General features: G+C 49.6%; 1 protein-coding gene and 1 long non-coding RNA gene across 2 annotated transcripts; both read left to right on the top strand.

Moving 5' to 3' along the window:
• The first annotated feature begins 1910 nt into the window (after nucleotides 1-1910).
• LOC133268358 (cytochrome P450 4B1-like) lies at nucleotides 1911-9266 on the top strand. The gene is made up of 12 exons (XM_061451315.1): nucleotides 1911-2096; nucleotides 2909-3050; nucleotides 3757-3801; nucleotides 4348-4475; nucleotides 4890-5014; nucleotides 5109-5260; nucleotides 5496-5602; nucleotides 6407-6597; nucleotides 7208-7341; nucleotides 7482-7546; nucleotides 8288-8370; nucleotides 9054-9266. Exons 1-12 carry the CDS (start codon nucleotides 1911-1913, stop codon nucleotides 9220-9222), a joined length of 1527 nt encoding a protein of 508 aa, XP_061307299.1. The 3' UTR covers nucleotides 9223-9266.
• Nucleotides 9267-11246: 1980 nt separating this feature from the next.
• On the top strand, nucleotides 11247-14575 carry LOC133268359 (uncharacterized). The gene is made up of 2 exons (XR_009743056.1): nucleotides 11247-13902; nucleotides 14048-14575. It is a non-coding gene; the product is annotated as an uncharacterized LOC133268359 (long non-coding RNA).
• The last annotated feature ends 463 nt before the right edge of the window (nucleotides 14576-15038 follow it).

The following is a 15038-nucleotide window of genomic DNA, read 5'->3' as shown; positions in this document are numbered from 1 at the left end:
CTAAGAGGAGATCATAGAGTTGATGTTTTCGAGAGAAAAGAGCGTTTCTAGAGCAGTCTTCTACTACCAGCATGCAGAAGCAAGGGACAGAACCCTCTTCAGCCCAAAATTTAGATGCACAATAGGAGGTAGCTGTTAGCCAGCTGACATGCCCAAGTGCCCTGGATGCCAACCTCACAATGCAATCCCAGAAGTGAATGAGAAGCTTTGGAAACCTTGTCACTGATGGAGCTGGAGGCCACTGTTAGAAACTGCCACTCCCAACTCATCATACCTGAGCATTGCAATGTATCTTATCACCACTGAGAAGCAGGTGATGATGCATGCGACAGAGACCATGTACCACGCCAGCTAATGTCAGCAGGGGTATCAATGTTCAGCCAGAAAATCTACAGCTGAACCCCAAAGAGCAGACAGAAGCAGTGGGATGCACCGTCACACATCCCTCCAAAGGACAATGAAGGTGAAGCCACCTAAACTCATAGGACCCCTCTGTGAACCATTCAGCTGAGAGGATGTCTTTGTATGGCACTGAGCATCCTCTAGCTGTGTGGCAGGGAGGACAAATCCTCTCCCTTTCAAGGACCCATAGGTAACATTGCAGTGCCTGTGCTGGACAGAGGGTCAGGTTGAGTCCTCCTGCTCTGTGTATAATTTACTCTCCCATGAAGAGAACAAAGAGTCATGAATTAGGATGCACATTTCAAAAGGGGAATCTGCACACACATGAAATAAAACTGTCCCAAATGGTGGGTTCTACTGTGAGCTCCCAAGAGGGGTTGAGAGCTTGGAGAAGTTGCATGTAGAGATTTAGGTGAAAAGGGAGTTTCACAGCACTTCTTCCTGAGGAGTGCCCTCAGCATTTCTGCAGTCTATTGATTCTTCTCTCCCTTAAAGAGCAGAGGATCAGCCTAGCTTATGCAGGTGAGCACCTTCCCATGCTACACCCAAACTGGCAATGAGTAGTGCATCGACAATCCCTCACGTGGGTTTGTAGCAGCCAGACACTTTAAATCTCCCTAAGCCTGAAATACAAATGGTACCATCTGTACCTACACTTTGTCTTTGCAATCATTGATTAATGAATAGGCCACAAGCCAGCTAAGGGAAAAGTTACTTTGCTAACTTTCAGGCATGTTTGTGGAGTTAGGTTATCCCCAGACAGCGGCTCTCAATCTTGCTGCAGCTTATTTTACTGCTCTGATTGCCCTCTCCTTGTATTACATCTTGACCATGTTAATTCCTCTGGGTACCAGTTTAGTTTCCTGGCTTATCTATGGTAGGCCCTCTTGGAAGAGCAGTGCCATGGTCCCTTATGTTATGTCCATTTTCTTGATTATATATAAAGTGTTGTGTGATGCTGCAGACACTCAGAGCACTGCTTTTACAGCAGAAGGCACTGGACCCATTCAGCCCATGTGTTGGGCAGAGGTAGCCCATTTGTTCCCCACTTAAGCTAGGCAGATGAACAGCTTCCAGACCTCGACTGGCTGAAGATATCTTGGAGCTCAGCTAGAACCCGAGCCCAGCTACCTCCCACCTTGCTCCTCCTATGGCTTTTTCCCCACGGGCATGGATAACTGAGTGCTTTCACTCACTCCTGCGGTGTATGGGACTTCAAAGAAAGTTGGGAATATGTGCAGGTTGGTTGTTAACAAACTGCCTCCGTCCACAGGTTGCTGGAAGCAGGTCAAAGGGTGAGTTGGGAGCAGCAGGCAATCGGCCAGACTGACACAGTGTTTACCATGGTGTTCCTGCCACTATAAATTGCTGACAGCACCACTTCATCAGGCTCAGCTCTAGCAGAGCAGGAGGGAGAGGTTTTTTCCTGCACTGAGCTCCCCATCAGGTGCAGGAGCAGGAGGAACAGAGGAGAAGGCAGTGTCAGGCATCCCAGACACAGGTCCAGCATGGCATCTCTGCTGGACAGCATAGCCAGACCTTCTGCTGTCGTTCTGCAGCTGTCTGTGGTGCTTGGTGTAGTCTTTGTGCTGCTGAAGGTGGTCCAATTCTACCAGAAGAGGAAGAAACTCATCAAAGCTCTGGAAGCATTCCCTGGTCCCCCAAAACACTGGCTCTATGGCCACAATCACCTGGTAAGGAGGGAGCTGGGCTCAGGCAGGGTGGGTTTGCTCCAAAATCTGGGCAAGGTATCAATAAGGATAAGAGGAAGCACTGGGTGGGGGGTGAACCTCAGCCCAGGGAGCACCAAGGCTTCTGCAGGGCAGGGAGAGAAGGGTGCCTGGATATGAGATAGGCACCATTTGGTAAATAACAGAGCCACGTTGTTTTCAATCATGTGCTTAAACATGGAGTTAGGCAATTTCTGGGGTTTTCATGATGTTTTTTAAATGTAAGCAACCATAAAATGTCTCTCTTCTGCATTAAACCTTCAACCAGTAAGAGTCTTTCCCTCTACAGCCACTGAAGAAGAGGCATTTTATTGCAGCCATTTTCAGCCTTCTATAGTGAAGATACTTTTGCACTCCCATTACATGCCCACCTTGCACTGCTGAACTTAGAGAACAGAGATGTAACAGCACTGGTCCTCCTGGCATTGCCTATGCCAGCATAGCTCCTGAGAGCAACACCAAGACCAGGCCACCCTAACACAGCCCAGCTGCAGCCAGGCCCCAGCTAGGGACTCTCCATGGGGCTGCCTGGTGCTGCAGGGACATGCCATCTCAGTCAGCTTTGCCACCTATGCACAGTCCCTTTGCAGTGCCCAGTGTCTCCTCTATCTGCAGTATAGAAAGCTCCCCTGTTCAAGTCCACCTATTCTGTCTCCATTTCCAGGAGAAGATATCTTGTATGTGCTTCCCATGAGAAGGCAAGTTTAGACTTTGCTCTCCCTGGCACATCCCTCTTTCGCTACCTGAATTCAGTCCCTGCTTAATTGTCATTGCAGATAACTACTGAAAACATATTAAACCAGCTATTGTTATGGGGAGATAAATATCCCTATGCCTTTCCAAGGTGGTTTGGACCAGTCCTGCCTGCTCTAATAGTCCACCATCCTGACTATGCCAAAGTCATAGTTAGCCAAACGGGTAAGTCTCTACATCTGGTTTTGGGAAGCCATGTCCTTGACACTTCGTTACTGAGAAAATAATGGAAAAGTTGCCTGGAGTCATCCCCTCTGCTGGCGTCCTTCATGGATATTGCAGTTCCCCTTTTTCTCCCCCTCTCAAGCTCCCAACCTGCCCCAGGTTTCATGGAGCAGTTTGTGTTCTTGTGCAAAACAGTGACCAGTTGCCTGTTCCTCCCAGTTCACTGTCTCCATCGTCACTGGTCTTAACTGTCTTCTGTGGCATCTATGACCACAGTAGATGTGCTTCCCAGTAAACCCAATAAAACAGGTGAGCTGGTATGCAAATGGCTCTCAGAAGACATCTTAAGCCTTCTCCTCTCCTCCTTTCTATGGAGCATGATGCCTGTGAGTGGTACATACATGGGCATCAACAGTAACTCCCTCCATTGTTCTCAACTTTGAGATTTGCCATGGCCATTTCTTTGCCACACACATTTTTCCTTATACCTTTCTCTGGTTTTCTCAAGTCCACTGAGGTCATATTTGTAGAAGAGCTCTTTTAAACTCTGCTCTAGTGGTAGAGTATTTTACACAATTAAATTAGACTGATTCTACATTGCGATTTAGGGGACAAACTCCAGTGTAAATTTATCCTGATTTTTCTTTTTTGCTATGCTGAATTCATCAGCTATTCATAATGTTCTGGTGTCTGTTTTGTCTTACAGAACACAAGCCCAGTGTACCCTACAAATTCTTAACTCCCTGGATTGGTAAGTCATCTTTTATCCATTACCCCTTTCAGCCACATTGCACATTTCAGCAGCTTCTCTCTTTTTTTTCCTTTATTCCATTCCATTCAAAAACCAGAGCTTGCAAATGAGAGGGTTTGTTTGAATGTGAGCATTACTACTGGTGGTGCCCATCTAGTTGTGGAGCACATCAGGCGGCTTTGCCTTAGATCACCTCCCCAAACTTCAGTTTGCTCAGGGACTGAATGCTACCATAGATAACTGGGGGGATACACACCAAGGGCAGAAAACCCACCTGAGAGCACAAGTCCTGTGCCTCTGCCATCATGGGCCTGGTTTCAGGGTAGTTTGGGTGTGCATGGCTGGTTGCAGTGGGCATGCTTCATCTCCATCCAAGGAGTGCTGCTGTGAACGGCCTCAGAGGCTGAAGAAAGGCTCCATCACCAACTCTCCCTTCTCCCAGATCCTGCACATTAGTCTGTGCTTGCCCAAAAGCAGTAGTAAAGCTGCCAGCACGGTGACCAATGTCTGGAGGAGCTGATTGCACCTTTGCTTCTGTTTCCCCAGGGGAGGGACTGTTGATTTTGGAGGGAGCCAAATGGTTCCAGCATCGGAAGCTGCTCACCCCAGCTTTTCATTATGATGTGCTGAAAACTTACGTGACCCTGATGTCAGACTCAGTCAAAGTGATGCTGGTAAGAATCATCACTCCTGTCACTTTTACCTTTCAGCTGTGCACCAGTGAAAATAGTCAGGTCTGGGAATGACCAAGGGAGACTGGCAGGGTTTAAATGGCTCCTAGTTTGGAAGTTCTGAAATTGCTCTCCTCATCTCCCTCTGGTCCTTCCACTTATTCTTTCTTTCTTTCTTCTGCCTTCCAATGAAATCAGCCACTGGTAGAACATCCTTTCCTAGCCCAGTAATGGTAAACCTTGAACAAGAAATGCACAGAAGGGTTTGATTAGATTTCACAGAATATACATTGAACTAGGGCCTCAGCTGGCAGATAAGAAAGCAATTAACAATGTGGATCTGGGAAGAGGAATTGGAAAATAGGACCTAATTCTAGATGGTTGTCTGTCCTTCCTTACCCCTGCCTCCACCGCTAGGATAAATGGGAAAAGAAGAACACAGACAGGAAGTCAGTGGAGCTCTTTCGAGACGTCAGCTTGATGACACTAGACAGCATCTTGAAGTGTGCCTTCAGCTATAATGCCAACTGCCAGACTGAAAGGTCAGTGCTTCGACTTCCAGATGCTGTGAAAACAAGTGCTCCTGTTTCCTCACTCTGCCTGCTAACACCAGCTTTAACCTTGATCTCCCTACAGCAACTCAGACTATTATATCAGAGCTGTTTATGACCTGAGCTACCTCCTGAGCAACAGAATCCAGAATTTTTCTTACAAGGATGTCTTCTATAACTTGACTCGCAAAGGCCGGGAGTTTCAGGATGCCTGCAAACGGGCCCATACCCACACAGGTATCTCTTCGCTTCTCTCCAGCCCTATTTAGGTATCTCTCCCCACTTCTCCCCAGCCCGGTTTCCTAGCTGAACCTTGCCCCCACTTCCATCTGGAGCTGCTCGGAGCGGGGTTGCAGCATGCACCGGCCAGAGGGTTATACATTAAACAAGGTCCAAACTGCTGACCAAGCAGACAGGTACATGAGGTCTCTGGAGGGGCAGGGCACATCTAACTGATCATTCCTCTGTGCAGATAAGGTAATAAAAGAAAGAAAGATGTTGTTCTCCAGTGAGAAGGAATATGACAAGATCCAGAAGAAGAAACACCTGGATTTTCTGGACATTCTTCTTTGTACCAAGGTGAATGTTTGAAATAATCATATCAAATGCCAAACAACGTACCTGTGTGGCACTGAGGATGCACCAGCTGGGAGGTGGCCAGTCCTGGCTGGAATTGCTGGCCCCAGCTTCTCCACTTGAGAAGGAAACACAGATGTGTAAGATGAAGAACATAAACACCTTGGGCAGACTTTCACCTTTCTTGTTCATTTTAATTGAGCACACTGATAGCTCCACATAAGTGAGCTGTCAGAAAGCACAGAAGAATGAGACCTTTGGAAACATTACAAGGGGTCCAGCTTGGCTGTACTCCTCTCAAGTGATTTCATTTATTACCTTCTGTAGTTTTACCTTTGCAGACCTCTTCAGATAATCTGGACAGAAGCTGCCATTTGGTGTTCAGGAAGGAGACACGTTCTCTGTGCGCTCGCTCTGCTTGCTGGAGGCACTGCTTTCTTTTCTTCTCAATCCGAAACAAAAGTCATCCAAACATACCAACTGAAAAACTTAACAGGGACCCTTGGTAGAGGAACAAATAGAGCCTTTAATAGACCTCAGTAGAGCCCTTCCTTCTGAAGGGCTGGGAACTGGTATCACCCCAAAGCCCAGCTCTGTAGCTCTGTTGACTGCAGAGTCAGCAACGAGCAGGTCTGACTGTTCTCACATATATCGGATGTATTTTCTACTAGCTTACTTCCTGATGTACAGGGAGATACAAAAGACACCAAACTGGGCCCTTCATCATCATCCAGGGTTATTTTTAAATCCAAATCAGAAAGTCCAATTAATGTGTGCTTAAGGATGGTGTACTCTCCTCTTTGTTAGGATGCAAATGGAGTTGGGCTATCTGATGAAGACCTGCGGGCTGAGGTGGACACATTCATGTTTGAGGGTCATGATACCACAGCCAGTGGGATCTCCTGGCTCTTGTACTGCATGTCATTATATCCAGAGTACCAGCAACGGTGCAGGGAGGAGATCCGGGGAATCTTGGGAGACCGGGATACTGTTGAATGGTGAGCTAGGACTTCTTATTCCTTTATTTCAAATTCTTTTCACTTATCCTTTAAGGACTTTGTCACAGTCACCCCACAACATCCTTCTCTCTATATGAAAAATATAGATTTGATGGGTGGACTGTTTGGTGGATGAGGACTCAATTGGATGGCAGCATCCAAAGGGTAGTGGTCAATGGCTCAGTGTCCAGGTGGAGATCAGTGATGAGTGGTGTCCCTCAGGGGTCTGTATCTGGACCAGTACTGTTTAATATATTCATCAATGACATAGTGTGTATTTGAGTGCACCTTCAGCAAGTTTGCAGACAACACGGAGCTGAGTAGTGCATTTGACACATTTGGCTAAATGACCTTTAAATGTTCCTTCCAATCCAAACTATTCTATGATTCTAAGAATGAAACTTCATCCACCTTATACTGCATCTACACTGGGACACTTTGCTTTTCACGCAGCAATGCTAGCAGCCAAGGGAGGACTAGGAGAGGGAGAAATCCCAACAAGAGAAGGAAGACGTGGCAGTCCAACGCACCCAGTGTTCAGCACAGGCTGTGGCTGCTGCTGTCCCCATTGCTGTCACTCAAACACAGCCTGACCCAGGTTTGCTTTCAGGGAGGACCTCGGGAAGATGACTTACGCCACGATGTGCATCAAAGAGAGCTTGCGCCTATTCCCAGCGGTTCCTTCTGTGTCCCGACTCCTACATAAACCTGTCACGTTTCCTGATGGACGCAGCTTGCCAGCAGGTCTGTTGGGTTCATTCATCCTTCATGCTGCTGCCAGCAGCAAGTGAGGCATCATCACTAGAGCCCAAGGAGGGATAACATCCCACAAACCCCTCTCTTGGGTTTTCACTCTGAGGTGTCACAAGCCTTTTCTTTTCCAGGCTGCCAGGTTGCACTGAACATATTCGCTATTCACAGGAACCGGGATGTGTGGGAGGACCCCGAGGTATTTCACCTTTGTTATAATAACAAGAATATCTCAGCCCAAACATCCTCTCCCCTTGAACAAGGCAGCCTGTGCCTCCCTGCCACATTTGGGTGTTTTTTCCCCCTCCTATTCTGACATTCCATATTCAAATGCAAAGTGCAATGAAGTTACCAAACACCCAAAGGCTTTGAACAAGACAAAGTGAGGGGAAAGCAGGTTGAATAGTCTATCTTCATGTGTGATGACACAGAGATACTCAGATTACTTTCTGCTGCCCTGGATAGACTTAGGTCCCTTAGACTTTAGTGTACGACAGGTCCCAAGCCCTCCAGGCAATGTGTGATTCAAAGCTGGTATCTTAGTATTCAGGGAAAGAAAGAGCTGGAAAACTCAAAGGAAGGTGTACAGCTGCCTCTGTCCAGTGGCTGCCTGGAGAGTCAGGTTCGGCTGTCTCCGGACCAGAGAAAGTCTGAATTGATGATGGCTGCCATGGATGAGAAAACACCTTCAGGCATCTTGGGCACTGTAGAGGGTGATTGGGATATCTCCAAGGGGAAAACTGGCACAGGCAGCAGCGCTCCACTCTCATCCACCCAGTGGCTTTGTAGGGAGATGCCTGTGAGCTGCATTCCCCCCCAGGGACAGCAGAAACCACGTCCAAGCCTACCGTGGGGACTGGGGGAGATCCTGGTGCTGCTCATACCAAACCAAACCAAACCAAACCAAACCCTGACCTCACGGCCTTTGTTGCTCCCACAGGTCTATGATCCCCTGAGGTTTTCTCCAGAGAACTCAGCACAGAGGCATTCCCACGCTTTCCTGCCTTTCTCTGCTGGATCCAGGTGGGAGACCCTTCCTCTCTTTTCTTCTTTGTATTGCCTTACATAGTAGATCTAGCTCAGAGCGGAGCTCCTCAAGCTAATCCTCCCTCTGTGCCCTTGAGCCAAGCTGGCTTGGCCAACTCAAGCAGGCTTTCTGTAACCAGATCTCCACCATGCTCCATCAGCTCCAGAGTGTTTCCTACACCCCAAGCTCTGTGGTCACCATAGGATTTCACACACTCCTCATGTGGATTTTCAGAGGTGTTTATATTTCTGTTGCCTGCATTGGGAACACAGGCTCCCTTGCTCAGAGATGAACACCCACTGCGCCTCAAAGCCAAGCTGTGTCCAAGTCTGTGGTTTCCATGCTGTATCAACATGCAGGATACTGAAGTCTCGGTAACTTGCAGAAGATACTCACAGAGCCAAAAATAATCTTCCTGAGGTGTCCAGGATTTTAGCTGGATCCATGCAGCCCTTTCCAGTGAAGTAGGCCCCAGCTTTCTCAATCTCACTTATTTTTTCAATGCTCATTGAAACAACACCACCCCACCACAGTGGTAGGTACATTATGTTATGGCATCAGGGGATTCCTAGATAAGCTGTGCCATCATCTATGCAGCAACTGGAGGTTCCTCACTGCCCAGCTCGGAGGCAGCTGGGGATGAAGGCAGCAAGTAGAGCGTTTGTTCTCCTCTCCCCAGGAACTGCATTGGGCAGCAGTTTGCCATGAACGAGATGAAGGTGGCACTGGCCCTGACCCTGCTCCGCTTTGAGCTCTGCCCTGACCCATCCAACCCTCCCACACTGACACCACAGATCATCCTCAGGTCCAGCAGCGGGGTCCACGTGCATCTGAAGAAGATCCACTGATCCCCTGAGGCACCACAGCATGGGTCAAGACCTATCCCAAGGACCACCCTTCGTCCAGAGGGTGGCACCAACCAGACTCACCCTGGCCACCTCAGACCTCTCCCACATTAACCTCCTGCTGCTGTCCAGGGAGGGCACAGTGAGCCCTTTCATACACACCCTGAACCCAGCAGGTCTAGGTCCCCTCCTTGCACCAGGAATAGCACTGCCAAGTGAGTTTCACAGCACAGCTACGGCTCAAGCATCATCTCCATGGGCATCCTCCATGTCCTGCTCATCTCCACACAGACTGCCTGACGGGACCTCTGTCACCCTCATGTCTATATGCACTGTTACCAGTTCCCTGCTTGGGCATGACAATGAAACTGGCAAGGTTTGTATGGCTGTCTAAAGCCTGAACACTGTCCCAGCACAATATCCCTCCCCTACCCCCAGCCTGAGAGTGCCAGGGCAGGATAACTCCTCCCTACAGCCACTCTGCATCCCCATGCATCACCCTCCACATCATCCCCCTAATCTGCGCCGGCGCTGGCACTGTGCCTGCCGTTATGGAGACAAAAGCCAATGGGGTTTTCTGCCCTGGCGCTGAACTTCCTTGAGCTGAGGGTGCTCATGACCCAGCACAGGGACGTGTCACCAGCTAACTTGGAGAAACAGCCCTCCACACTGAAAACAAAGCATGATCAGCCTTGTTCTCCTCTCTGAAACGTGAATACAGCCTTGTGGAGATGCTCCCAAAGCGTGGCTTTCTTTGGCTTTGCATTTGGAGGGCCAGCGGGGTACAGGATGAGTCCCATCAGCCCAGAGGCAAGGCTGAGCCCGAGGGTGCAGCCCTGCGATTGTTTTCTCAAGCCACAAAGGCTGTTTCAGCGGGTTTGCCCCTCCTGAGCCCAAGGAGCCTGCTTCCACCCCTCCCATGCCATGGGTCACCAAGCCCTTACCTCTGCCTCCAGGAATTTCTGTGGTAAGGAAACGACTGAAATGATCCGGGGTCAAACACAGCAAAACAAAGTCACCATCCTCCAAGTGCTGGTGGCAAGAACAAACTCAGCTTGCAAGAAAACCCTAAAGGTCCCAATAGGGAGCATGAGTCTCAAGCCCTTTTCTGCAGAGGCTGAGACCTGGCTGCTCGGTACACGAGTGAGCTGCCCAAGGGGTGCAGGTGGGTGCTGGCCCTGAGACCAGGCTTGTTTTAGGGATGCAGGGACCCCCATAGGTCCTCACCCCACCACTGTCCTTAGATGGGCTCTGGGGCTAAGAAGACCCATCTCGGTGAGCTGCAGGTCCAGGGTGTGAAATGGATCACTAGGTGGCAGTGGGAGACCCTGAAAAACACGGAGTCCTCCCACGTCCCTGGCAAAACCCCCTGGGCTTGGCAGGGAGCACGGCCAAGCCCAGCAGGGCAGCTGGTGGGTCCCATCCCCGAGGACGTCCCGGTCCTCATTCCCTTCCTCAGCTGCGTCGCACAGCAGAGGAGGCTGCTCCATCACAGTCCCCAGCTTGAAGGTGATACTGCCCATAGCACAGGGAAAGCTTGACACTGCAAGTGCTGGGCACTCAGCAGGCGTTAGGAGAAACTGAGGCATGGAGGACAGCACACATGCCATGCCACAGAGATAAGGCTGTCTGTCCAGCTTCTGCCCACGGCAACAGCATCATCAGCATCACTGCAAGCACTCACATAGCCACACCATGTCCATTCCTCCAGGCAGCTCACTTCTGCTGACTGCCAGACCAGGACAGCCAAACCTGAGCATGTCCCCATCTGAATAAACCCCTGCAGTCCCCTCCCTCCCATTTCCAATGCCTGCTGCAACCTCAGTTTGAGAAACAAAATCCTTCTAGGGCTGGATCCAGACCTCCATTTTTGCTAACAGGTACCTAATGGGACAGGGATGCTGTGAATAACCAGCAAGGTGCAGGCTGCATATATTTTGCAAGGCAGCTGGAGACCGAGTTCCTCTTCTCCCTTTTTCACCCTCAGGAAGGGACTGGATTTAGGTTGTGTAGGTGCCAATGCCATCATCCTTGCACTGATGGCGGACTCAGGCTGGTATCAAAGGTTCTCTGCCTCCCTGGTTCCAGCACAGCAACTGGAAGGCAGCATTTTGATAGCAGCTTTTCATTACTGGCCCTATTTGTCAGACCTTTCAGCCACCCATCCAGGAACAAGAAAGCCACCTTGCAGCTCTGCTCATCCCAGTCTGTCTCCTTGGTGATGGGGTTCAAAGGAAGCTAGGTAGCACTTGAAGATGCCCCTACAACATCTTCTGGCTTGGGCATGATGGGATAAGGCCAGAGCAGGAAAAGTTAGAGCTGATGAGGACCCACAGCTGCTGCCTATACCTGTATGTGTACAGTGCCCTGCTTGGCCTCCCAACCCTGTGCTTGGAGGCCATCACCCTATTTGCTGCCATGACCAAGGCTGCTTGTTTGGTTTCCAAAGTGTTCGGACTGTTACGAATGGCCAAACCCCAACTACTTCCAGCAGAGACCTTCCCCAGGGAAACTGCTCTGGGAAATCTGCTTGGGAAAGAGGGAAGAAACTACCACCATTTTTTATGGAAAAGAAAATGAATCATTATTGAACAGTTCTGACAATAATTGAGTCAACCTAAGCCAGACACTTTAAAGTCTCTCCCCATTAAGAATCACACTTAACCCAGATGTGCAGTTTGAAGGACCAAAGCTTTGGGGGAAGATCTTGCGGCACCGAAGCATCATGAAGCCATAATGCAGCAGCAGCAGCCAGGAGAAAATTCTTCTGCTTTTCAGCTTATCCAGGTCAAACCAGGCAACCCAAACATCCCCCCTGCCTTCAGATGCTGGCAGTTTCTGGACAGCATCGTGTACAAGATAACCTCCTCTGCCAAGCCGCCACTAAACTGCTTTGAGAGCAGCAAAAGCAGCACAAGGAGCCGGGCAGCACCCGGTGACACAGATCTAATCACCCCACCATTTGCCCCAAACGTCTCTCTGCCAGGCAGTGACATTTCTACGCTGTCTCAGCTCTCTCCCTCCATCACCATGGTTACAACAGCCGCCAATCCACAGGCGAGTCCTTCCTAGGTACCACCAAGCCCTTTGGGAGATGCTTCGAGAGCCAGCCCCTTTGGCAGGGAGACACTTCGGGGACCCCGGGACAGCCCATAGCACCAAAAATTCCCCTTTTTTTCTTCTTTCCCTCCTCCTTTATTATTTTCTCTTTTTCTCCTTTTTTTGAAGCACAAACAATGGAGCTAAAAGGTTGGGTATCAGGCCGATAATCATGAATGACGTGTCGTTATTACACACCACACATTCATTATCTCCCAGTCCAGCCATGTCACAGGCGGCTGGAGGAGGGCAGATAACGGGGTGCCTTCATGCAGATGGCTTATTATCAGGATGTTCCAGGAGGGGCTTTAAGACAGTTAGTGATGCTGTTTGCCAGTTAAAGATTAGAGACCCCAGAGAATAATTAACAATCCCAAACCCCAGTTTTTCTGCTGGATTCTTCTGCTTTCTCCCCCCTCCCCATCCTCTTTAATCTATTCACTCTAGCAGGTGTAATAAAGCGATAAGGACAGGCTCCAGGGATGTTTGTTTGGCTACTACGGGTGTATAAACCAACAATGGATGGTATTTTACTTCTGGCTTTCAGTGCCTTGAATCAAGACCAAAAACTTTGCAGCCCACTTGCCCACACACAGACACCCCAACATGCCACGTTCCCGGCTCCCACATGGGTGACCAGGCTTTTCCCCAGCCCAATGGATTACAATGGTGGGACAGGCTCCCTTTTTGCTTCTGGAGGACCAAATTGCATCGCTTGGGTGTCGAGGTGCCCAATGCCAGGTACAATGCTCAGGGCTGGAGCTGATGGTCCTTCCAGCAGCCATTTACCTCCATACAGCAAGTCTCTAACTAAGCCACCTTGGAATAATTTATACAGTAGGTATCCACCTGCTCAAGCTGCTTCAGGGCTGTGGTCACAGCTGAAACATCTTAAACATCCATCCCTAAAGTGCCTCAGGAGAGATTAGGGGAGCATTAGAGTACAGGTGGCTTTCAACAAGATGTCCTGTTATCAGGGGATCTGAGAGACAACTTTCACCCTCCTAGGCCACAAAGGAAAGCTGTGATACGTCTCCTAATGAGGCAGCAGTGCAAAAAGACCATTCTGAATGTCCTCTGCCCAAGAGGAGACTGTCCTGTTCACAGCAGATCCCAACCCTGAATGTATCCCTGAAGCCCAGGCTCCAGAGATACTGACATTACAGAGTAGGGTGTAGGATGGGGTATCCATGGGTGTCCTTCCCCTTCATTGGGGAGCATTGGGGTGACTTGTGGAGGACACAGTCACCTCCTATGCTGTGTGGAGAGAGGCACTGAGCAGGATTTGGCCCCCAGGCAATTTGGCTCAGGGGCCTTTGAGGAGGTCACCAAGGCTGTTGGAGATGCCCATCATCTGGAAGCTATCAGGATGCTCTGGAGGGCATCCCCCAGCTTGCAGGGTCAATGTGGCAGGCACAAGTGCTGGGATGCCAGAAGTTGCCTTCCTGATCACGCTCACCCTGCTAGGGAGGGATGAGAGCATTGTGCTTTAAAGAGCATCCCCAACCCTATCAGCAAGAGATGAGATATCCTAATTATGGCAGAACAGGCGAGGATCCGGGCCGTATCAGCCAGCACAGAAAGGTAAACAAGAAATATAACAATGGACCCTTAACACTCATTAGCTGTGTCAGATAATACCTCACTTTTCTCCCTTTGGGCTTCAAATCTAATTAAGATTTTCCAACAATAAATTTCATTTATGCTCGCTCCCTTTTGTTCTTTTTAGGATCACACCAAGAAGCATCTACGAGCCTGCTGCATGGCTCGTGGGAAGGCAGCCTGCTTCGTACAGACAACCTCGGGTTGTGCTTAACAGGCAAGGGAAACTGAGGCAGGACTGCATGGAGGGGATACCCCACCATGGAACAACACACTGGTTCTTGCAAAAGATGTCCCCTAGAAAGTGAACTCTGAAGGGGCACTGGCACAATGAAGCCCCATCCTTCTCCTTGCTTGGACCTATGACTATGGAAGGGATCCACTGGGAAAAGAGACCCTGAGACCCATTGAGCACACCTCCACTCCAAACCCACATCCAGGGGAACAGCCCAGACATTCATTACACATTCAGGGTGTGCACATGGCAGGGAATAAACTCCCATTGTTACTCATTATAAGGATGCAGTTTCTAACTCCTTTTGCAACCGAGAGGTAAAAATTAATGGGTTCCCCTCCTCTCGCCACACCCCCAGCCTGAGTGCTGATGCAGCAGCAGCAAACAATGACTAATCCTCCTTAAACCCTACTGAGCGAAGCTGAACTCTAAGGAGCTTGTTTTTTTCCAAACCCTCATCATATTGGCATCTGCGAGAGGAAAATCAGGGAGCAGCATCCATCAGGGGCACAAGTGGGGGGGTCCAGGACCCGGCCTGGGGCTGGCTCAGCCTCCCCAAGGGCAGGTGGTAGAAGGGTAGAAGCTCTCATGCGATGCTGGGGACGGCAGCCACCGTGCCTTGACCCCTCCAACCCTTCTGCCTGTTTTCTTCTACCCCCGTGCAATTTCTCAACTGGAGCTGTGATTTCTCAATGCTGAGCTTGAGGGTGCTTTCGAAACGCTTGCCTACATGAGGTTCTTTGGGGAGATGCCTTCCAGGGTGGGTCTGTTACTGGAAGGCTCCTGGATTATCCTCATGCCTGAATTTTTGTGTCACCACCTACTAGGGACATCAACAACTTTCCCTGTGGGAAGTGATAAGTACCTCTTGGTGAGTGGTAGC

The sequence above is a fragment of the Pezoporus flaviventris genome, unplaced genomic scaffold, assembly GCF_033815535.1.
Source record: "Pezoporus flaviventris isolate CSIRO_AGI_PZ_B2104156 unplaced genomic scaffold, CSIRO_AGI_Pfla_v1 ptg000013l, whole genome shotgun sequence".
NCBI lineage: Eukaryota > Metazoa > Chordata > Aves > Psittaciformes > Psittacidae > Pezoporus > Pezoporus flaviventris.
Note: the sequence above shows the minus strand (reverse complement) of the source record. Positions and strands in the feature narration are given on the sequence as shown.

Excerpts from the sequence above, each read along its gene's own strand:
- LOC133268358 (XM_061451315.1), top strand. The coding sequence starts at position 1,911 with ATGGCATCTCTGCTGGACAGCATAGCCAGACCTTCTGCTGTCGTTCTG. Across the intron at positions 2,097-2,908 it reads TCTATGGCCACAATCACCTG|ATAACTACTGAAAACATATT; the intron begins GTAAGGAGGGAG and ends TTGTCATTGCAG. Across the intron at positions 7,342-7,481 it reads TGGACGCAGCTTGCCAGCAG|GCTGCCAGGTTGCACTGAAC; the intron begins GTCTGTTGGGTT and ends TTTCTTTTCCAG.